The following is a 21,566-nucleotide window of genomic DNA, read 5'->3' as shown; positions in this document are numbered from 1 at the left end:
GCCTTAGGACAATAAAATCATCAGAAAGTTCATTCATCTCATATATTTTGTGCCAAGGTCTCTGTGACCTTTAATGACATAACTTGTTGCAGCATGGAGATCACAACCTTTAAAAAAAAAAAAATATATATATATATATAATCAGGAGGTTTGAATGCAACTGCACACCTGGACCTCTGACATAATTGGTGGTGGTCAAAATGCACTGTACTGTCAGCACCAGGCGACAAAGAGGAAGAATGCATGCAGTTCTGCAATTACAACATCTCTGGTCCTATACACTGATGTCACACTTTCTTTTATACAGTATATTGTTAATCTCACAATGTTGCAGAAATATAAAGCTAAACAATGAGCACTGTAAGGTCCCAGGGGCTCAGGTCACATGATCAACAGATAGCTCATATAATAATACTTTTCACACTATACAGGCGGTATGGATCTGAGAGCTGACTCAGGAGAACTCATAATTAAACATAAGAGTAGCAGACACTCACTCTTGGTGACTCACTGATTATAATCTAAGTTGTGTATAAATGAAAAAAAAATCCCCTCACACTACAAACTCTGGGGCCATTTGGTGGTAAGAGGCTAAAAATCAAACCTGAGCACATGAGTCAAACTCCAATAATGCTGGATCCTACAGTTCCCACAATGCAACTTGACATTTCCTCTCTGGTAAATTCCAACTTCTTTCTATTTCCTTGCACCACAATCAAAAAATGGTCAATAAAACATCCAAAACAACTTTTATTCCAGCTATTTCATTTACTTTATTTATCTTCAAGAATAACAACAACTGACTCTATGATATTATAGATGTTATCGTCATGTAAGAGTTTGATTAGTGATGACAATACATTAAACATTAAATACATTGATTTGAAGTCATGCAAACAATGCCAAAACTGAGATTTTCCCAAACCTGACATGACCCTCCACCCTGATCAGAACTGAGTTAGCAACAGAAACAAAAACACACACTGAGCTAAACCAAACACTTCTAAGCCTGCAGCCATGTCCAGCACAAGTTAACACTCTGCCTGCTAAGACCACACAAACATACTGGAAGACTAAAACAACTGGAAGAGCTCTGCACCCAGAAACTCATGTGAAAAGTTCAAGAATTCAACTTAAAGCAGAACTTGTCTAAAAACCCCTACGTTCTGGTCCATTAATCTGTGAACTGAACCTGAAAAAAAAAAGAAAAGGGATTGCTCTGAAAACCTAAAACTGAAGCAGGACTACCAGGAGCAGTCTGAAATCAAAGTGAACCAGGAAGTAGACCAGAACCAGAAATAAAATCTGGATTAAACCCATGTACTGCTGGAGGTGGAGATCCTCCTCCGACCCTCTGATGCTCTTCAGGATCAGGTTTCCTCCTGCTCAGCTCCCCCTTCTCTCTCGGATCCAAACTGAAACTCTTGGAATTATGGAAGGAGGGACCTACTTTTTTTTCCTCCTTCTTCTCTTTTTTTTTTCTCTTTGAAGGAGGGGTCCATTCTTGTCTTCCCTAAACGTGAGCGGCAGCAACGGGATAATGAGGGTGCGTCCCCAGTCAGTCCAGTCCCCAGCACCTCCCAGTTCTTCTTGCTCCCATATAAAAACCCTGGTGGAAAGTGAGTGTAGGCAGTAGGGAGTTTTCTGCTGGGGTCAGGAGGACTGTGAACCGACAAGCGGACCCTGCCCCAAACACCCGTGTATGAGTGGAGTGTAGCAGAAAGAGAAAACATCCCCCAACTTTTTTCCTCTCTTGCCTCAAAGAGTCTACATGTCTAGTGGCATCTAGACATGTTCAGCTTTGTGGATTTGCGGCTGGCGCTGCTGCTCAGCGCAGCAGTGCTCCTGGTTAGAGCGCAGGGCGAGGACGACCGTAAGTTTCATCACTTTACTGGAGCTTCTCAACCTTTTTTTTTTTTTTTTCCTTTTTTTTCCTGGTTTTTGAAAGTGGATTCTCTCTACGTGGGTGGACGGCTGCTGAGATCTAGACAGAGGAGAGAAGAAAAGAAAAACAGTTTGAACTAGAAATAAGAACGTTTGGTCTTTTGGCTGCACCTTTGTCTCCAGATAGATAAATGGAGAGATGAATAGATGGATAGACAGGCAGGCAAATGGAGCAGCTTGTAGTTTAGACAGGACAGTGTGCGTAATGCATTGGGCATCTCAAGAAGGCCCCTCTCTCTCCTCCTCCTCTCCTTGTGTTTGTCTATGTGTCTCTACCTCCCCACCTCCCCCACATGCATGCAGAGCGAGTTGCTGCAAGTTTTCCAGGCTCTCCTCCAGGCAAGGGGTTTTTTAATGGACACAACAACAAAAATATATATATATGAGGAGAAGTTTTGTCAAATTTGAATACCTAAAAGAGCTGGAAAAATGTTTTCTTTGCTTTAGTCCATGACATTTTACCAACGTAACAGCCCTGAACTAGGCTTGCCTGTAGCCCTCCCCTTCCCATAAGTTAATGTCCACTCTAATATGCTGGTGTACTCTGCAGTTTTGGGATGTTAAAGTTGCAAAAAAAAAGAAAAAAGTTTGGCATTCATGCACCTTCAGGATTAGTATGCTTCCAGACAGACAGGGGGAAGCTTCTCACAGGCCTGATTGATGTGGCAGAGTAATTCACCGCCTGAGGCCGAGTGCTGAGTTGGCCAGGTGAGCGAGGGAGAGTCACATAGGGAGGAAACTGAGAGAGAGAGAGAGAGAGAGAGAGAGAGAGAGAGAGACAGTAGGTGAGCAGGCGTAGTCCCGTCTGCTGGAAACATCTGACCTCCAGCTTCAGTGTAAAGCTCTGCAGCAGAGTCCACTACAGCTCAGGTGTGTGTATGCTACAGATAAAGAGAAGTTGTGTGTAGTAGGCCACTGAGAGGAACAAAGGCACGAATAGTTTCTCCTGTAAAGAGACAAAGAGTCGGTCTCACGGGCTCAGTCCTGGAAACCAGAACCATGGAGCAGAAACTCTGTTTTTCCAGATGTTCCTCTCCTCTGGAGGAGACCCAGCTGTCTGCCCTCCTGCCTGTCTATCTGAAGCAGATGTGCTCTGACCCTCTGAACTGTGTTGCAGCACCACCTAGAGGCTTCTCTCACCATCTCCAGACACATCTGGCCGCCACGTCCCCCGCACCTCCTCCTCTTTTCTCCTCCTCCTCCTCTTCCCTTTCTTCTTCTTTCCACTCATTTTTTTTTTTTTTTGGTTTCCTCTAATTGCAAACACATGCGGACTGTTTCCACCAGCAGCTGCCAAGCCCACAGTCTGCGGCACTGCTGCTGCTGCTGCTGCTGCTGCTTTTGCTTTTCCCTCTGAGCTCAGCACTTTGGCATGCTGGGAGATTTATAAGCCCTAGAAGGGGGCCCAGCTTGGCCTGAGGAACATGCAGCAGCAGTGATGGAGCTCAGATTGGAAAATGTGACCCATTGCAGCAGAGGAATAGCCGGTTTAAGGGGGGAATGAAGTCAGCAGCGTGACGACATAATGTGCATGTCTGTCACCTCAGCGTGTCTTCTTCTCTGAGGCTCAGCTCATGTCCACACTTTCCAACAGTCATTTATCCAGTTTATCCAGTTATTCAGCTTTGTGTTTTTATGTTTCTGTCTTATCCATCTCTGTTTGCTCTCAGTTGGTTTTAACTTCAACATATTAATACTTTTTTGTATGTTAAAACATTCCTGTCAAGCTAAAGGTGCTAGCCAGTCAAAACAAACATAGGCCTGTAGGGAGCTTAGCTTTCATTAGATATGCAGTAGCAGGTTAGTGATAAAATATTATTCTATTCCCATTTTTACAGTGCAGATAGGTGTTGTTTTTTTCAGGAAGTGGATTAATTTTAAATGAAAACACCCATATTTGTTGTCTTTCTTTGTTTGACTGTATATATTTTTTCAAATTGCTTTAAAAAAAACCTCTTCACATTGTTCTTTTACAACTTTTTTCAACTTCAATAGTTTTACAGTGTAGCCTATGCAAAAGTAACTCACATCCGCTCCTCGTGTTTCTGTGCGTACCGTGTCCACCTGTGTGCGTGTGACTGTTTGTGTGCGTGTGCGTGTGTTCAGGTATCTCACCTGTCGTGTGTGTGTCTCTCTGTCGCCCCCTCAGGCACGGGCGGTAGCTGCACCCTGGACGGCCAGGTGTTTGCGGACCGGGATGTGTGGAAACCAGAGCCATGCCAGATCTGTGTGTGCGACAGCGGCACGGTGATGTGCGATGAAGTCATCTGCGAGGACACAACTGACTGCCCCAACCCCGTCATCCCCCATGACGAGTGCTGCCCCATCTGCCCCGACGACGGTACGGGGGATTACACCTGCCGCTCTTTATTGACAAGAAACACTCCGATGTTACTTGAACGCATCATTGGGAATGGGAAAACACATACATTCCCACCAACAGACACATTGTTCCTCCAGCACTAGATACAGCTGTCCCTCCTCCACCACATAATCGATTAATACATCGATTATGTCATCATTCGGGATTTAATGCTCTTTATCTATAGCTCTATATTTACTAACAGATATCATTGTTTTATGTATTTTTCTCTCTCATAATCTGACATACATTTCTGTCTGCTTCACCTCTGCAGGCTTCCAGGAGGGTCAAGTTGAGGTAAATATCAATTACTTAATTGATCATCAATCATTAAAAGTACCTCTCTGAATAGTTTGTATAGGTCATTATAGGCCATTGCAGCAGTGAAACACTAATGAATTTGTTTGACATTGCAGTGTAATATTGAATACTGATTACTGATTAATGGTTGTCATATGATGATGATTAAGGATAAGATAAGATAATTCTTAACTCTGTAGTAAGAGATTGATTATTATCAGCAATGGATCATTTTAACGATTAGATCAGATACATCATGTTTTGATACATGAATCAGACTCAGATCATGAATTAAATATTGACACACCTCTTTTTTTTTCTTTTTTCTTTTTCCCCCACAGGGACCCAAGGGCGAGCGTGGACCCAAGGGAGAGAGAGTAAGTTCAAACTCTCTTTTCCCCATATTTCAGTTCTGTGTCATTTGTCTGTGGTCATGTGGCAACCGCCTGGTTGATTTAAGGTCCAGCACTGTGTGTGTGTGTGTGTGTGTGTGTGTTCATGTCATAGAGGAAAAAGCTACACTGACAAAACCTCCATACGTTTGCATTGTTATTGCATTATGAGGAAACAGGACTTAGATCAAACTTAGGGTTGACATAGAGTCTAATATGTGAAGTAGAGCACCTGGTCCAAATAGTCTCAGGTCAAACTGTGTACTGGACATTTGTCTTCTTCACTGTGATGGATTTTTCATTTTAGCTGCAGTCATTTCATAAAAGTAAAGAGAGGGGAAAAAATAAAAATAAATGTAACATGCTGATATAGTTCCATACAACTGCACTGAAGTGTAATCCTTGTGCTATGTTACCAAGTGAAGTCGATATCTGTTGCTTCCAGGCATGCTTTTAAAGCAGTGGTGTGAATGAGAGCAGCTTGCTTTAACAGAGTGTGTGTGTTTGGCTGGGAGCAGTGTGTGAAAACATGTCAGGACGTCATGTTGGAACCTGCAGGCTGAGGGTGAAGCTGTTTGGAGTGGGACAGGAAGTTTTAAGTGTTGCTTGGTTGAAGGAAAGTTACACATTGTAATGGAGACGAATCAAGATCAAACTTGAGATTCTTGGTAAATAAACTACTGTTCAGCTAAATTATGAAGTAATTGTTTTTACAAGAAGTACAAATATTACTGATCCTCTCAAAATTCAGATGTGGCTTTTAAGTGTTTTTTAAAATTTATTTATGCAGGTTTAGTATTGTAATTTTTCAGTGTTGATGCTACTTCTACTTGAATTAGATTTTCATTTGAGTTGCTATAATTGGACTGGATTCAGCTGCAGAGGGTTGGCTGACAAATTGGATCTGAAGACTCTTTAGGTCTTTAGCTGCTGGTTGTAATGGTTTATGACTGGGAGTTTCCAGTTGTGGGTTTTATAATGTGCTTCTGATGTTATTTGTAATGTGGAATTTATTATGAACATTTACTTTGAGTGTATGGTGGTGGTATAATTCCTTAAATACTTGAAGGCATTTTTTTTATTTTATTTTATTTTTTACTGTTCTTACCCACTTCCTGCATCCTGATGTCACATGACTACCACCAGTCCTTCCTGGTTGGTCACATGGTCAGTCTTTTAGGTGACAAAACTGCATCCCCTCCAGGTTTATTGCTGCTTCCAACACCATACTTAACCTGCCAAGAAAAACACACAGGAAACTAAAAGTTACACACACACACAGTGACCTCAGGCTGCCATGTGATACGGATCAGATGTTTGTCTATTTCTGGTATTTGTATCGCAGTTTGCCCTTTTTATTCTGACTCTTCTGTTTTGCCCCCCCCCCCCCCCTCTGCAGGGTCTTCCTGGCCCCCCTGGTAACGATGGTATCGACGGCCAGCCTGGTCTGCCTGGACCTCCCGGCCCCCCTGGACCTCCCGGCCTCGGTGGAGTAAGTTGTCAGAGTTTTTGTCATTTGTTTTTATTTTTTTGTTGTTATTCCCCTGTTTGCCTGGTTCAGGCCCAAAATGACACATGATAGAGCTGTGATACTGTATCAACTTAAGTAAAACCAATAAGTACATCCTTTTTTTATGGGGCAGTCAGACAAGTTAATGGAACAGAAAGAAAACTAACTCAGTTTAGTTTCTGCTTGTTTCTCTATAGTATCTTGTGCTTCCTGTGGTTTGTCAGATTAAATTCTCAGACGAAGAGCACTTCTGATTGTGCTGTGGTGAATGACACAAGAAAGGAGCAGTATAAACCAGTCAGAGCATGTTGGGTGTGACTGCAGACAGGACGGGGAGATCTGATCCACCACATTATGCATTTTTGGCTTAAAGTGACTGACTCTTTAAATTTGGGGTCAGGAGGTCAGGAGGTCATTAGTGTCATTGGAGGCATGAGAGGCTTTTGATCCATTCATTGTTTTTTTTTGTTTATGTGAAGTAGTTGAATTTACCATGGGAACAATTTCATGCCCACAGGCCTCATATTATAATGCTAAGCTAGCATTACAGGTTCTCACAATCTAATACATGCAGTTTATCAATAAACTCCAATTTAGCTGACTCTGATCACTCTTGTTCAGCATACTGAGCATTCCCGTGAAGAATTTATCATTGACCCACATGCTAACTTCACAGGCTAAGCTAACATGATTTACAATCCCAGAATGATTCACCACTAACGACATGCTGTCATTTAGCAGAATTCTGTATGAATCTAATTTATCACGCCTAATTTACTAACAGACCGCAACATGTCAGTGACAGACCGAAGCCAGAATTATCCCAGATTCACTCCCTCAGACATCATGTTCTGCCTCGGCTGCAGTGTGCATGTACATGCAGATTGTGGTCAGATAACATCAGTAGCGTCCATAGAGAGGACCACAGTGAGGTCAAAGGTCAGGGGATGATTCTGTTGGACTGTAAACTGCATTACCACTGCAATACTCATCATCCACAAAGCTAAGGAATCAAGGGACATGGTAGATGATGGAAGTAGGCTACACTGTGATGCTGGATCCAACATGTTTTGCTGGAGGTTTCCCAGATTTGATTGGGCCATAATTTGGCTGTTTTGAATGTTTTTTATGAGCTTCTGAGTACATTGTATTAATTAAATATTGATTAAATATTATGTGAGTGGGAGAAAAGAGCATAGGTGACATAGGGAAGTTTGAACCTAATCTTACTGTGGGGAATTGACATTGTCATACTATGACTGATTCGACAGATGGATTTGAATATCAGTTCATCAGTATGACATGATGTTTCACTGTGGCTAATGTGTTCATGTCTGTCTTTTTTCCCCCCAGAACTTCTCCCCTCAGATGTCTGGTGGCTATGATGAGAAATCCCCTGCCATGCCTGTGCCTGGACCAATGGTACACACACACACACACACACACACACATACACACACTTACACCTATACTGTATCACCTCCCTTTGAGTCATGATGACATTTTGTCTGACCTTTATTTGTTTGATTGACAGGGCCCAATGGGACCCCGTGGATCCCCTGGACCTCCCGGTTCAAGCGTAAGTAACACCACTACACTCCTTCCTCAACTCAGTATGTTTCAGATCTGTTAGCTGAGAGAGCAGGGAGGGCATCCCTACCTCATGATGTCATCATTACTCAGCCGACCGCCTTGTGCTTCATAATGTTCTAGCTGAGTAAGATGAAAACAAGGCACAAGAAATAAAAACAAAAGATGTGTAATTCAACAACCTGGTTGCACATGCAGCCAAGAGCACAAAGCTAATGAATACAAAGATGCATCCATGTGAGCTGAAGATGATTCAGTTTCAGAGATGCTGAATTGACAAAAATCTGCTCATTCGATTGCTTTTGTTGCTAGTTAGTTACGCTGATGTTTGACTGTTTGTGGTGAGTTAACACAAGTGATACAGTGGCCAGACTTATGTGGATGAATGAACAGTGATTGGAAAAATAACAAAACAGCAGTGAAACAGCTCACTGCATGCATTATCCTACATTCTCCTCCCTAGCATCTGAATTAAAACAGCAGGAGAGGATGATATGAACATTACAGTTTAAGGGAGGTTTGAGATTCTCTCATAAAATCCAAGAGACAGCTTGAGACTGGAGCTAATCTATCTGGACTTGAGACACTGATGCAGTGGGCTGGAGCTAGAGAATCTGTGAATGCAGCTGAAGCAAGTCAGGACAAATACATGCAAATGCTTTCCATAACAACTCAGTGAATTTGAGGAGCAAAAAAAAAAAAAAAAGGTTCAGTTCTTCCCATCACTACTGCCCACGTCAGCTGACAGCAGCCATGACACAGTGATGCCCCTCTGACAGACAGACAGACAGACAGACAGACAGACAGACAGACAGACAGACAGACAGACAGACAGACAGACAGACAGACAGACAACAACTCCTGTTTCAAGTGGCTCATACACTGTATCTGATTTGGTGATGGTGTTTCTGTCTCCCCCTACAGGGACCTCAGGGATTCACTGGCCCCCCTGGTGAGCCTGGTGAGGCTGGAGCTGCTGTGAGTATTAAGAACACCGAAACAAATACACACTTAGAACTTGTGCCTTTCTAGTCTATAGCCATTGTCTCAACGCGTGTGTCTTTCTCTACAGGGTCCCATGGGTCCCCGTGGAGCTGCAGGCCCCCCTGGAAAGAACGGAGAGGATGTAAGTCCACTGGATTTGTATCAGCATTCGCCCACTTTATCTCAGTTTATGTTACAGAACGAATGTATCTCTCTGTTCGCCCCTTTTATCTCTGCCTGTCTTTCTTTCAGGGTGAGTCTGGCAAACCTGGTCGTGGTGGTGAGCGTGGACCCTCTGGCCCACAGGTAGGCTACGTTGTTTCCATGGCACGGTGATTCGTAGTGATGCAAAAGATGAAAACACGGAGCTGTGGTAATAAATTATGTCTCCCTGTCTTATCTTTCTCCCAGGGAGCTCGTGGTTTCCCCGGAACCCCCGGTCTTCCCGGAATCAAGGGACACAGAGTGAGTCAACACTACACATGACCAATCAGCCGTATACCGTCTGCTCTCTGTGGAGCTGTGTGGACTCACAGTGTGTGTCTCTTTCCCTTTAGGGATTCAGCGGTCTGGATGGTGCTAAGGGAGAGAGTGGCCCTGCTGGACCCAAGGTGACTGTCCCTCTATGTTTTACTGCTCCACCACACCTCTCTTTGTTGAAAAATGCCCAAAATGTCAAATGTCAAAAACACCTAGCAGAGGGCTGCTTCAGTCGCAATAGAATAGAAGAAGCCAGCTTTTATAGTAGCAGTAATAGAAGTACTGATATTGCAGTCAGCAGTAGCCTACAGCAAGTTAGTCATAGTGGCATGTAGTAGCTTTAACAGTGGCACTAATGTCAATAATGATGATAGCAGTAGATACAGTACAAGACAGATATTAATAAGGAAGCAGCAAATGTGATGATGCCTTAAAGCGGACTAAATTTCCCATAATGCAACTAATAGCATTCTGTTATTCATCTGTAGTCCGCAATAAGAAACATGTCCAAATGGTTTGTAATCCAACCTTGTATGTGAACTGACCATTAAAGGAGCAATGTTACCTACAAGCTATTGGCTTGTAGCAGCCTTATTGTTCGGTTATTATGGCAGTCATATTGGCTAGTTGTTAGAGTCTAGCAGCCATATTGAGTAATTAAATAGCCTTATTGGCTAGTTGGCTTGTAGCAACCATATTGGCTAGTTATTAGCATGTGGCAGCCATTTTGGCTAGTTATTAGCTTAGCTGTATTGGCTAGTAGTAATTAGCTTGTGGCAGCCACATTCAGTGGACTGACTGGTTCTCATCAGCTCACCTGCCTATGTGTCTCTGTGTACAGGGAGAGAGTGGAGCTCCTGGTGAGAACGGAACCCCCGGTGCTATGGTGAGTAAATTTTTTTTATGAAGCGGCCATTTTGGCTCTTCTCTGCCTTCCAGTGGAGGTCACTTTAAATCGGTTGCTGACCTGCTGTCACTCTCTGTCTTAGGGACCTCGTGGTCTGCCTGGTGAGAGAGGCCGTGCTGGTGCTAATGGAGCTGCTGTGAGTCCACAAACACACACACACACACCAATTGTCTTTATTCAGTCAATTGCTCAAAAAATTGAACAAGCAATCGCATATTTGTGATTAACACATTTGTGTCTGTACTACAGGGTGCTCGCGGTAACGATGGTGCTGCTGGTGCTGCTGGACCTCCTGTAAGTATGACGCACTGTTACTTTTCTTAAATGAATCAAGCAGATCAAACTAATGTTGCCATATTGTTATGTGGGAGCCATGAACAGATGAAACTGCTTCTGAAACTTCTCTTTGTTTTGTTGTTTCTTCCCAGGGCCCCACTGGCCCCGCTGGACCCCCCGGATTCCCTGGTGGCCCTGGAGCCAAGGTACAACACATCCCTAAATGATCTATAGAAAAATAGAAATAATCTTTTGCATCCTGAATTTGGAATTTGTCATGTCCTTTATCTTCAACACACTCAACCAATCTTTTCCTTTCTTCTCTTTGTAAGGGTCATTAGAAAGTCTGACCTGACTTTACAGTGTTTAGAAGTATGTCCATTAATGTGTGTAGATAGTTGACCTTTAATTTCACCTTTGACCCAACACACATGGGTCACATGAGTGTGTGGACCATACAAGGTCATAACCGAAAGTCCTATTATAAAATATAAATTGTTTGTAAACTGTCATTATCCAGTGATGATGTATGATCTTACTATTAGTTTTCAATTTCTTTTAGGCTGAGATCAAGTCCAGGAGACTTTTGAAAATGTCCTTTTTATTTGAAAGCAGGCAGCACATTTTCAAATGTATTTATTTATTTGTCTTTTTTTTCAACCCTGTAAGATCATAGCATATCATCTGTCCTGATTTAATCATTCATTACTTTTCCGTCTACCCAGGGTGATGCTGGAGCTCAGGGAGCTCGTGGAGCTGAGGGCCCCGCTGGAGCCCGTGGTGAGCCCGGAAACCCTGGACCCGCTGGCGCCGCCGGACCCTCTGTAAGTACCAACAATAATGTCCTAATAAGAAAACTGGCCACAGAAGAATTATTTGTGACTCACTTAATGGGGTTCATCAAAGAACACAATGCTCATTGGCTGCTTCTTTCTGGTCCTTGGATTATCTGTGACAATCTTTTCCTTTTCTATCTTCTTTCAGGGAAACCCCGGAACTGATGGAGCCCCTGGAGCTAAGGGAGTCCCTGTAAGTATCTCACTGCATTTCCTTTATAAGCATGTCAGGGTTGACGGTTTGAATCCCTGACCAGCTAAAAAAATGGCTGAGCTACTCAACCAGGCCTGGGCTCTTAGAGTCGGCTCAGCCACTCACTACACTCACTGCTGCCATTACAGTGGAGCATGATGTGACTGGGTTGTTGTTGTGTGCTGTCCCCTACAGGGTGCTGCTGGATCTGCTGGAGCTCCCGGTTTCCCCGGACCTCGTGGACCCTCAGGACCTCAGGGTGCTGGTGGTGCCCCCGGACCCAAGGGTAACACTGTGAGTAAAGCTCTCTCATAACTGAATTTCTTAAATGTAAAATAAGTTGTCACTTCAAGCACACTGATGTAAAAGTAAAAAAAAAAAAAAAGTAAAGATACAGTACTGCATTAGCTTTCTTCCAGTGCTTTTTGTTTATTGTTGAATGCTATTTGTGTTGTTTTTGTTGTTTAGGTGTCTTGTTTTTGTTTCTTGTGTTGTGTTATGTTTTTGTTTGTGTTGACTAATTTATTTGTTTCCCTCAGGGTGATGCTGGTGCCCCAGGAGCCAAGGGAGAGGCTGGTGCCAAGGGAGAGGCTGTAAGTTCAACACAGTCAGCATGAAGCAGAGCTCTGACATTATTCCCATCATGACATTATGCAAATCATGATGTCCATCATGACGCCCATGGGTCTGTTTTCTAGGGTGCTGCTGGAATCCAAGGACCCCCAGGACCTCCCGGTGAGGAGGGCAAGAGAGGAGCCAGAGGAGAGCCTGGTGCTGCAGGAGGCCGTGGAGCCCCTGGAGAGCGTGTATGTATCTTGGATGATTTTCATTATGTTGTGCGACACACTTTTATATTCTTTACACTGACTGACACAACTGCCCTCTGGTGGTGCAATACTATGTTAAAGATAAATAGCTTCAAGAATGTGTATAGACATTTTTTCTAGGTCTTTTTGTGTGGCTACAGACTTTACATGTTTTGTTTTGTTTTGTTTTGTTGTTGTTTTTTAAATACGCTGATCAAAGCAAATTGGATTAAATGTTTAGACTTAGACTCCAAACATGAGAGAGGCAATGTTCCCAATATTTCCTACCTATATTATACCACTATATAGCAGACGCTAAAAATGATGTAGACACCCATCTGCCTGCATCAAGACCATGTAAACAAACTTTCCAGCCCAGCAGCCCAGTCTACAGCTGAGCTGTAAACACAAACATTTGGAAATACTGTTGTGCATGATGGATAGACCCGAAAGGGTTGAAATAGAGCAGCACACAATATAAATGGCTTTAAGCCACTGATTGCAAGGTCTAATGCGGACACCAGGGGGTGTTCAAGTCATAGGGTTGTACTTGAAGACCACCCAGATCCAGCCCATAATACATGATGTTTTGGGTGATTTTAGTGTCTTTTTATTATTTGATATCAATTCAGGATTAAGGGCTAGGGTTCAGGTGGGGACACATTTTGGCTCTTGATATAGGGCTCTCTTGTCTACATGTAACAGTTGTGGTCACATGACTAAGCAAGGTGGGTTTGGTTCTCTCTACAGGGTGCCCCTGGTGGTCGCGGTTTCCCTGGTTCTGATGGTGCTTCTGGACCCAAAGTGAGTAAAACATACACACTTGAATGTGACATATTTTTCTCACTCACAAAATTCTTTTGAAGAACTGGGATTACACTTGTTGCTTTTCTTTAATTCTTTCTCCCTCTCCCTGCACATTATAGGGTGCCACCGGTGAGCGTGGAGGCCCTGGTGTTGTTGGACCTAAGGGAGCCACTGGTGAGCCTGGTCGCACTGGCGAGCCCGGTCTCCCCGGAGCTAAGGTGAGATACCCTATAAATGTCTCACACAGTTGTCAACAACAACATCATTGGCCCTGCACTGCTCTGACATCTGACCTCTGATCTGTAGGGTATGACTGGCAGCCCAGGCAGCCCCGGACCTGATGGCAAGACTGGACCTGGTGTAAGTTTATATTCAGTATTAAAATAAATTGATCTCCTCCAGATACCTACATTATAAGTTTATTTAACTTAACTTAACATTATTAATCCTCTTCACCAGGGAGCCCCTGGACAAGATGGCCGCCCCGGACCCCCTGGCCCCGTTGGAGCTAGAGGTCAGCCTGGAGTCATGGGATTCCCCGGACCCAAGGGAGCCGCTGTAAGTAATGTGTCCCAACTGCTACACAGTGTCTTCGGTCACAGTATCTTTGATCAATGAACTACTGACAGCTTTGCCACTAGTCTATGTGTCTGTGTTGATGGTGCTTTTCTGCCCCCGTCTCTAGGGTGAGGGTGGAAAGCCCGGTGAGAGAGGAGTGATGGGACCCACCGGACCTGTTGTAAGTAGTCTACATTTTGCCAGTCCTTGAATCTGTTGTACTACTCCACTATTTTCTTGGTACGTATAGAGACTGTGTGTCTAAAAGCCTGCCACGTTTCTACACAGGGTGCCCCCGGAAAGGACGGTGACATTGGTGCCCAGGGTCCCTCTGGACCTGCTGTAAGTAAAACACACAAACCAAATATGTCCACATTAACACCTGACTCAGCTGTAGCATCCCTTATAAGTACACATAGCTAGACGTAGCATAGCAAGTCATTCCCATACGATGTACTGCTGCTTCTCACACTCATTGACTTGCTCATCTGCAGGGCCCCGCTGGCGAGAGAGGAGAGCAAGGACCTGCCGGACCTCCTGGATTCCAGGGTCTTCCAGGACCCCAGGGTAACATTGGTGAGACTGGCAAGCCCGGAGAGCAGGTAAGACTGCGATACGACTGCCCCCACGCACCATGATCAAATGTATACTTCTGGTGAATGAAATGCATTAACCTGCCTCTTTGTCTGTATCTCTTGTCTATCTAGGGTCTGTCTGGTGAGGCTGGAGCCCCTGGACCTGCTGGAGCTAGAGTGAGTAATATTATCATCATGTTCACAATTGCTCAGTTGTGTCCTTTAATGACAAATCATTAGAAAGTTGTCTTTTTAGTTTACTATGAATCACTGCTATTAATTTATTCAGTTATGTTTCTAATTAAGGTAAATTAAAACATTAGTTCGAATGTAGGTCACTGGAACAGTGAACTGATTTGGGGCTTGTTTCTGCTCCACATAATTGTTAGCAAAGATTGTTGGTCTGCCTGGACAGAGAGGAGAGAGCTTGCTAACTCGCTAGCAGGCTAACTGAGCTAAAACACCAGTGGTAATGCTACAAACAACAGGCTCATTCTAGCTTGGCCAGCAATGTGATATGGTTCATTTCAACCAGACAAATAGGCTAATGTAGTGTTTACAGATGAAAGCTTTCAAATTCAGAGTAGTTAGTGCTTCCCTCTGAGGAGGACCATGTGCTTTTTTGAGAAGGCATCCAGGCTAATACTGTAGATCCTTAAGATTTGTTCAACCACTCTTTTGCTTCAAAGTCGACTCACTGCCTCTCCTTCCCCTTCAGGGTGACAGAGGTTTCCCCGGTGAGCGTGGTGCCCCCGGCGCCATTGGACCCGCTGGTGCTCGTGGATCCCCCGGCCCTGCTGGAAATGATGGTGCTAAGGTGAATAAGGATGTTTTTCAAAGAGAAAATAGTGGATGTCCTGTTGCCGGGCAGCATCTTATTTGACTATTTTGATTTCTTTCTCATAATCCTTCTTCTTCTTCCTCAGGGAGATGCTGGAGCCCCTGGTAATCCCGGTGCTCAGGGTCCTCCTGGACTGCAGGGAATGCCCGGTGAGCGCGGTGCCTCTGGTCTTCCAGGACTGAGAGGAGACAGAGTAAGTGACTTCAGCAATATTCCTAGTAATATCCCCAGAATAACCTCAATAAACCCAACTACAACTTTGATCAGGCTTTCTGACCAGTTTAAGGCTGTTACCACCATTCACAGTAGCTCCCCAGTATCACCACGCTCTTGTAGTGCCCCCTACAGAATACTTCCAGTATTACAGGATCTGTTGTATGATCATTCTTGTGCATAACCCAAACCTCTTCGCCATCCAATAACTAAGGGTGACCAAGGAGCAAAGGGCGCTGATGGAGCTGGTGGTAAGGATGGTCCTCGTGGTTTGACCGGACCTATTGGACTTCCCGGACCTGCTGGAGCCACTGGAGATAAGGGAGAGCCTGGTGCCGTTGGAGCTGTCGGACCCGCTGGAGCCCGTGGAGCCCCTGTGAGTGACAGCCTCAGGAGCAGAAAAATGAAATCGAAAGTTCTCCAGCAACTTCATTCTTGAGTCTTAAAGCCCTTTGATTGACTCTTATTACCCCTCCTCTTCCTCAGGGTGAGCGTGGAGAGTCTGGACCACCCGGACCTGCCGGATTCGCTGGACCACCTGTACGTAACTTGTCCATGGATGTCCTGCCTGCCTTTTTCTAACAATGGTTTGTCTTTTGCTTGAAGCTTCAATACACATTAACACTCTGTCTCTCTCTCCATCCATCGCCGTTTCAACACAGGGTACTGATGGACAGGCTGGTGCTAAGGGAGAGTCTGGAGACAATGGTGCTAAGGGAGATGCTGGTCCCCCCGGACCTGCTGGACCCACTGGTGCCCCTGGACCTCAGGTTAGTAAACTTACACAGTCACACCCCACTACAATTTAAAAAAAATTCAGTGATACGTAATAAAACGGCTGCTTCAGTTGCTGCTGTTTCTCCCTAATTCAAAGACACTATTTTGTCTCTTTTCAGGGTCCCCTCGGAAACACTGGCGCCAAGGGAGCCCGTGGCCCCGCTGGACCTCCTGTAAGTCACAACTGTCATTCTACTCTTTCTTATCCTTCTTTAACATTTACATTAAGACCAACCTGACTCAACATATCAAGCAGTAGAGAGAGTCTGAGCACACTGTCAGCAGTTTGCAGATAATCCACAATAAAACACAATCTCTCTCAGATGTTCTACTTGTATTGCATAGAGCACATTGTTCATGGCTCATTTCTTGTTTCTGTAATGTTTGCACTGACTTGATGTAGCCATCTCTCTAACCTCATCCCGCTAATGGACCTGTATCTGTTTCCTTAGGGTGCTACTGGCTTCCCTGGTGCTGCTGGCAGAGTTGGACCTCCCGGCCCCTCTGTGAGTATTTCCCCAACGTTGGTAGCATGTCCACTTTTTATACGTTTTCTTTTTAGCAGTGTTTAATTTTAAATACCCTTCCTCCACCTGCAGGGCAACTCTGGACCTCCCGGACCCACTGGACCTGCTGGCAAGGAGGGACCCAAAGGAAACCGTGGTGAGACTGGACCCGCTGGTCGCGCTGGTGAGATCGGTAACGCTGGACCCCCAGGAGCTCCCGGAGAGAAGGGTAACCCTGGTGCTGAGGGTGCCCCTGTAAGTTATCTTCATGGTGAAACTGTCACCACAGACTAAAATGATCACAAAACCACTGACTGCTGTCAGTTCCAACCATGTCTAACCAATTTCAATCTCTTGTCACCTGCAGGGTAGCGCTGGTATTCCCGGACCTCAGGGTATCGCTGGACTGCGTGGTATTGTTGGTCTGCCCGGACAGAGAGGAGAGAGAGGTTTCCCTGGCCTGCCCGGATCTCTCGTGAGTTAATCATCTCTGAGAATGACTTGGAAATACTATTCAACTCTAGTTTATATGTGAAACCTCAGCTCACCTACATGAAATGTAAAGTAAAAGATGGTTTCAGTGACGGATGACAACTGAGATTATCGGGACCCCCTCGAAAATGAGATGCTGCATCTCAAGGGGCTATCCCTCAATAAATTCAATTCAATTCAATTATTGTAACTATGTTGTTGACTGACTGTGGCTGTGTCACCCACAGGGAGAGCCTGGAAAGCAGGGATCTGCCGGCCCCGGTGGCGAGCGTGGACCTCCTGGACCCATGGGACCCCCTGGACTGGCTGGAGCCCCTGGCGAGGCCGGACGTGAGGTATGATGAAACAAATGGCACCTGAGAACAACAAGGCTTTCTGTCTGTCTTTGGTATACTAGTGTGTATAAGTCAACCATGTCAGTGTTTCTAATCAGTTAACCTGTTGCGGGTTTCTGTTTTAGGGAACCCCCGGAAACGAGGGATCTGCTGGCCGCGACGGACCCGCTGGACCCAAGGTGAGTTCATCACTAACGGACCAGAATCAGAAAGCAAAGAACAGATATTTAGTTTTATCTGACCATTTTCCCGCCCAAAAAAGTCCAGCTGGTGAAATCAAGTGATTTTATGTTTGTGTTTTAGGGAGATCGTGGAGAGAGTGGACCTGCTGGAGCCTCCGGTGCCCCTGGACCCCCTGGTGCCCCCGGACCCGTTGGACCCGCTGGAAAGAGTGGTGACCGTGGAGAGACTGTGAGTGACGAGGCCTTCCTGATTATCTTTCCAACTTCAGATCATTCCCTTAGCCATCAATGTCAGATGTAGCATGGGTAAAAGCAAATGCACCAAACTGTTTTTTCTATGTTTCAGGGACCTGCTGGTATTGCTGGTCCTGCTGGCCCTGCTGGACCTCGTGGCCCCGCTGTAAGCATTACCATTATCACTATTAAAATGACTACTATAATAGATGGAAAACTCATATAGAGGAAGTCAAAGCAAAGCTCCTCATCCTCTTCTTCTTCCCTAACAGGGAGCTCTGGGACTTCGTGGAGACAAGGGAGAGTCCGGAGAGGCTGGAGAGAGAGGCATGAAGGGACATAGAGGATTCACTGGCATGCAGGGACCTCCCGGACCTTCTGTATGTTATGTTACACTTGAGCCCACCCATAATCCATAGAAACAACTCATATGGAGAGTGTATCTCTGACTGTTTTCATTCATGAACCCATAGGGACCCTCAGGAGAGCAGGGACCCGCTGGAACTGCTGGACCCGCTGGAGCTAGAGTGAGTTAGCCCACCATCTTTGCCGTTTTTCATGTCTGAAGGTGTTCGGTGAGACTCTTTGTCCTTCAGACACTTTAAGCTGTTCCTCTGTGCTGTTTGCAGGGCCCTGCCGGATCTTCCGGTGCTGCTGGTAAGGATGGTATGAGCGGTCTGCCCGGACCCACTGGACCCCCCGGACCCCGTGGTCGTTCTGGAGAGATGGGACCTGCTGTAAGTCTGACCATCTAACTATCCATCAGTTAATTTGTTCAGCACCAGAAAACCTTCCTCAGTAATGAATTAACCAACTCCTTTTTTTTCCTGCTCTTCCCTTCATCTTCTTCTCCTCTCAGGGACCTCCTGGACCCCCTGGACCTCCTGGAGCACCTGGTGCCCCCGGTGGCGGATTTGACCTTGGCTTCATTGCCCAGCCCCAGGAGAAGGCACCCGATCCCTTCCGCATGTTCCGTGCTGACGACGCCAACGTTCTCCGCGACCGCGACCTGGAGGTTGACACCACCCTGAAGAGCCTCAGCCAGCAGATCGAGCAGATCCGCAGCCCCGACGGTACCCGCAAGAACCCCGCCAGAACCTGCCGCGACCTCAAGATGTGCCACCCCGACTGGAAGAGCGGTGAGTCTCCGATACAGTTGAAAGGGTAGAGTTAAGACAGACAGTAAGGCATGCGGTAGAATTAGGACTTCTTGAAGACAAATATCACATGGGGGTTCTAACGTTTTTCCTCTCTGAACCCTGGTTCTTCAGGAGAGTACTGGATTGACCCCGACCAGGGCTGCACTCAGGATGCCATCAAGGTCTACTGCAACATGGAGACCGGAGAGACCTGCGTAACCCCAACTCAGCCTGAGGTTGCCAAGAAGAACTGGTACGTCAGCAAGAACATCAGGGAGAAGAAGCACGTCTGGTTCGGAGAGGCCATGAACGACGGTTTCCAGGTAAATGCCCTCTCCTCACTTTCTTTGGTATCTCTTTGGTTTCCGCCTGTCCTTCCCCATCTTCCTTCCAGCCCAACAGTACCGATCACTAATCCACCCCCCTTCTACCTTCCTTTCCGGCACAGTTCGAGTACGGAAGCGAGGGCTCTCAGCCAGAGGATGTCAACATCCAGCTGACCTTCCTGCGTCTCATGTCCACCGAGGCATCCCAGAACATCACCTACCACTGCAAGAACAGCGTCGCTTACATGGACGCCACCGCTGGCAACCTCAAGAAGGCCCTGCTCCTCCAGGGCTCCAACGAGATCGAGATCAGAGCCGAGGGCAACAGCCGCTTCACCTACAGCGTCCTGGAGGATGGATGCACGGTGAGCAAATCTTGATATTGATTTAGAGGAACCGGGTATCAGTTCAGCAAGTTTAAATGCTCCCAGTGTTCTATGCATTGCCCATTTTGACTCCCCCTTTTCTTCTCCTCTCCTTCCAGTCACACACCGGTACATGGGGCAAGACAGTCATCGACTACAAGACATCGAAAACATCTCGCCTGCCCATCATTGATATCGCTCCTATGGACGTTGGTGCTCCAGACCAAGAGTTTGGCCTTGAAGTTGGACCTGTCTGTTTCTTGTAAAAAGAGAAATCTGGACTTGAAATTGTTGTTGTGTGTGTGAGTGTGTTTTATTTTTTCTAGCAGTCATCTCTCTCTTTATAAAAAAAACCCCACCAAAACATTCTTCTAATGCCATTTTTCTGAAAAATTCAACCCCTCACTCCCGATTTCTACGAGTTTCCATTCGGCCGTTGTTCCGATGGTCCACCTTGCCTAAAACCTGCACTTCAACAAGATGGCGGTGATGTGGCAGTGTCTGCATCATCGCGTTTGGGACCACTACTTTTTTTGCTTCTGACTCTTTTTTTTGTTTTATTTTTTTTTTGTTTTTTTTGTTTTTTTTACCATCACCAACACCAAGGATCCTGTAGAGAAGACATTTTGTTTCACTGGCAACAAGAAAATAATATATGCTTCTGTAAAGTGTAAAAAAAAATTACTTCCCCTCTTCATCCAGCCAAACCAGGCCTCTCTGGAGTTTACAGAAACACACAGTTGACTTTTGTATTTTTATACACCACTGCGGTGAGAGGAATGAAAGGACAGTCCCAACAGACAGAACCCAATTGCTTTGTACCACGTTTCAGGTGTTGATGAATAAACGGTGAAACTGACAGCCATGTTTGTCTCTGTTGTTCTGCCCCCCCATCTTCCCCAACCTCCCCCTCCTCCTCCTCTTTCTCTTCCATCTGCCCCAGACAAGGCTGGTATAACCCCTTCCTCTACATCTGCTCATGCTGTAGCTGTTGTGATTTGTTTGTTGTGGTTGCTTTTTCTTGTTTTTATTCCTCCATTTTTTTTGAAAAGTCACATTAAAACCACCGGCAGAGAAACATGGGTTTAAACCTCTTTTTTGAAAGACAGAAAGAAAGAAATAATAATCCTATGGCTACCTCAGAAAGCAAGGAGTACCAGCTATGAAAAAGGGCCCTGTGTTTTAGAAGTGCCTGCAGTAGTTGTGGTGGTCGGTGGGATGGTAGAGGTTTTTACTGACACTTTACATGTAGCAGAAGCAGAAACAGCTGAAATGAAGGTGCTATTCTTTATTTGAGGTTCCCTGTCCCATCCATTGTGGCTGTATTGTTCTGTAGTGTTAGGGCCACTCTGATGTGACAGGGCCTCCTTTGGTGCTAAAAAAAAAGATACCACAGCTTTTAATCTTGGTGCCCAGTATGAGACAGATTTCTTCTGTTTTCAGCCTTGGTTGGTCATACTGGCAGTGAAAATCTAACTCTGTTTTTGAGTTCAAGTGAAAAGTGGATTTGCATCTCTTCTCGTCCGTCACACTTCCATGGTTTAATGTTTTGTTTTGTTTTTTTTAAACCTGCTGTCCAACCTTGCATCTGTCATCCAAAATTTCTCCTCCAGCCCTCTTTCCACCACACAACTGT

At 45.3% G+C, this 21,566-nt stretch overlaps 1 protein-coding gene across 4 annotated transcripts; it reads left to right on the top strand.

Moving 5' to 3' along the window:
* Positions 1–1,627: 1,627 nt before the first annotated feature.
* Positions 1,628–20,789, top strand: col1a1a (collagen, type I, alpha 1a). Of its 4 annotated transcripts, XM_085785053.1 has the most exons (49): positions 1,628–1,873; positions 4,094–4,285; positions 4,581–4,603; positions 4,948–4,983; positions 6,398–6,490; positions 7,862–7,930; positions 8,043–8,087; positions 9,023–9,076; positions 9,171–9,224; positions 9,335–9,388; positions 9,494–9,547; positions 9,640–9,693; positions 10,404–10,448; positions 10,552–10,605; positions 10,719–10,763; positions 10,898–10,951; positions 11,471–11,569; positions 11,730–11,774; positions 11,970–12,068; positions 12,314–12,367; positions 12,473–12,580; positions 13,331–13,384; positions 13,507–13,605; positions 13,694–13,747; positions 13,847–13,945; positions 14,073–14,126; positions 14,234–14,287; positions 14,440–14,547; positions 14,653–14,697; positions 15,239–15,337; positions 15,447–15,554; positions 15,789–15,950; positions 16,061–16,114; positions 16,237–16,344; positions 16,471–16,524; positions 16,804–16,857; positions 16,951–17,112; positions 17,225–17,332; positions 17,577–17,684; positions 17,810–17,863; positions 17,988–18,095; positions 18,213–18,266; positions 18,373–18,480; positions 18,574–18,627; positions 18,730–18,837; positions 18,960–19,239; positions 19,372–19,562; positions 19,688–19,930; positions 20,050–20,789. In XM_085785053.1, the coding sequence occupies exons 1-49, from the start codon at positions 1,792–1,794 to the stop codon at positions 20,194–20,196; spliced, it is 4,344 nt and encodes a 1,447-aa protein (XP_085641179.1). In that variant the 5' UTR covers positions 1,628–1,791; the 3' UTR covers positions 20,197–20,789. The 4 variants fall into 4 exon arrangements, with proteins under 4 accessions (XP_085641179.1, XP_085641180.1, XP_085641181.1 ...); XM_085785054.1 differs by lacking the exons at positions 17,988–18,095; positions 18,213–18,266; positions 18,373–18,480; positions 18,574–18,627; XM_085785055.1 differs by lacking the exons at positions 17,988–18,095; positions 18,213–18,266; positions 18,373–18,480; positions 18,574–18,627; positions 18,730–18,837.
* The last annotated feature ends 777 nt before the right edge of the window (positions 20,790–21,566 follow it).

The sequence above is a fragment of the Trachurus japonicus genome, chromosome 8 (genome assembly GCF_045865225.1).
Source record: "Trachurus japonicus isolate A0001 chromosome 8, Traja_1.0".
Taxonomy (NCBI): Eukaryota; Metazoa; Chordata; class Actinopteri; order Carangiformes; family Carangidae; genus Trachurus; species Trachurus japonicus.
This window is presented reverse-complemented; position numbering and strand designations above follow the sequence as displayed.

What these genes read in the sequence shown, in the direction of transcription:
- col1a1a (XM_085785053.1), top strand. Translation starts at nt 1,792, where the DNA reads ATGTTCAGCTTTGTGGATTTGCGGCTGGCGCTGCTGCTCAGCGCAGCA. An exon ending in GTGGACCCTCTGGCCCACAG is followed by an intron (nt 9,389 to 9,493) that starts GTAGGCTACGTT and finishes TCTTTCTCCCAG; the next exon opens with GGAGCTCGTGGTTTCCCCGG. An exon ending in CTGGACCTCGTGGCCCCGCT is followed by an intron (nt 18,267 to 18,372) that starts GTAAGCATTACC and finishes CTTCCCTAACAG; the next exon opens with GGAGCTCTGGGACTTCGTGG.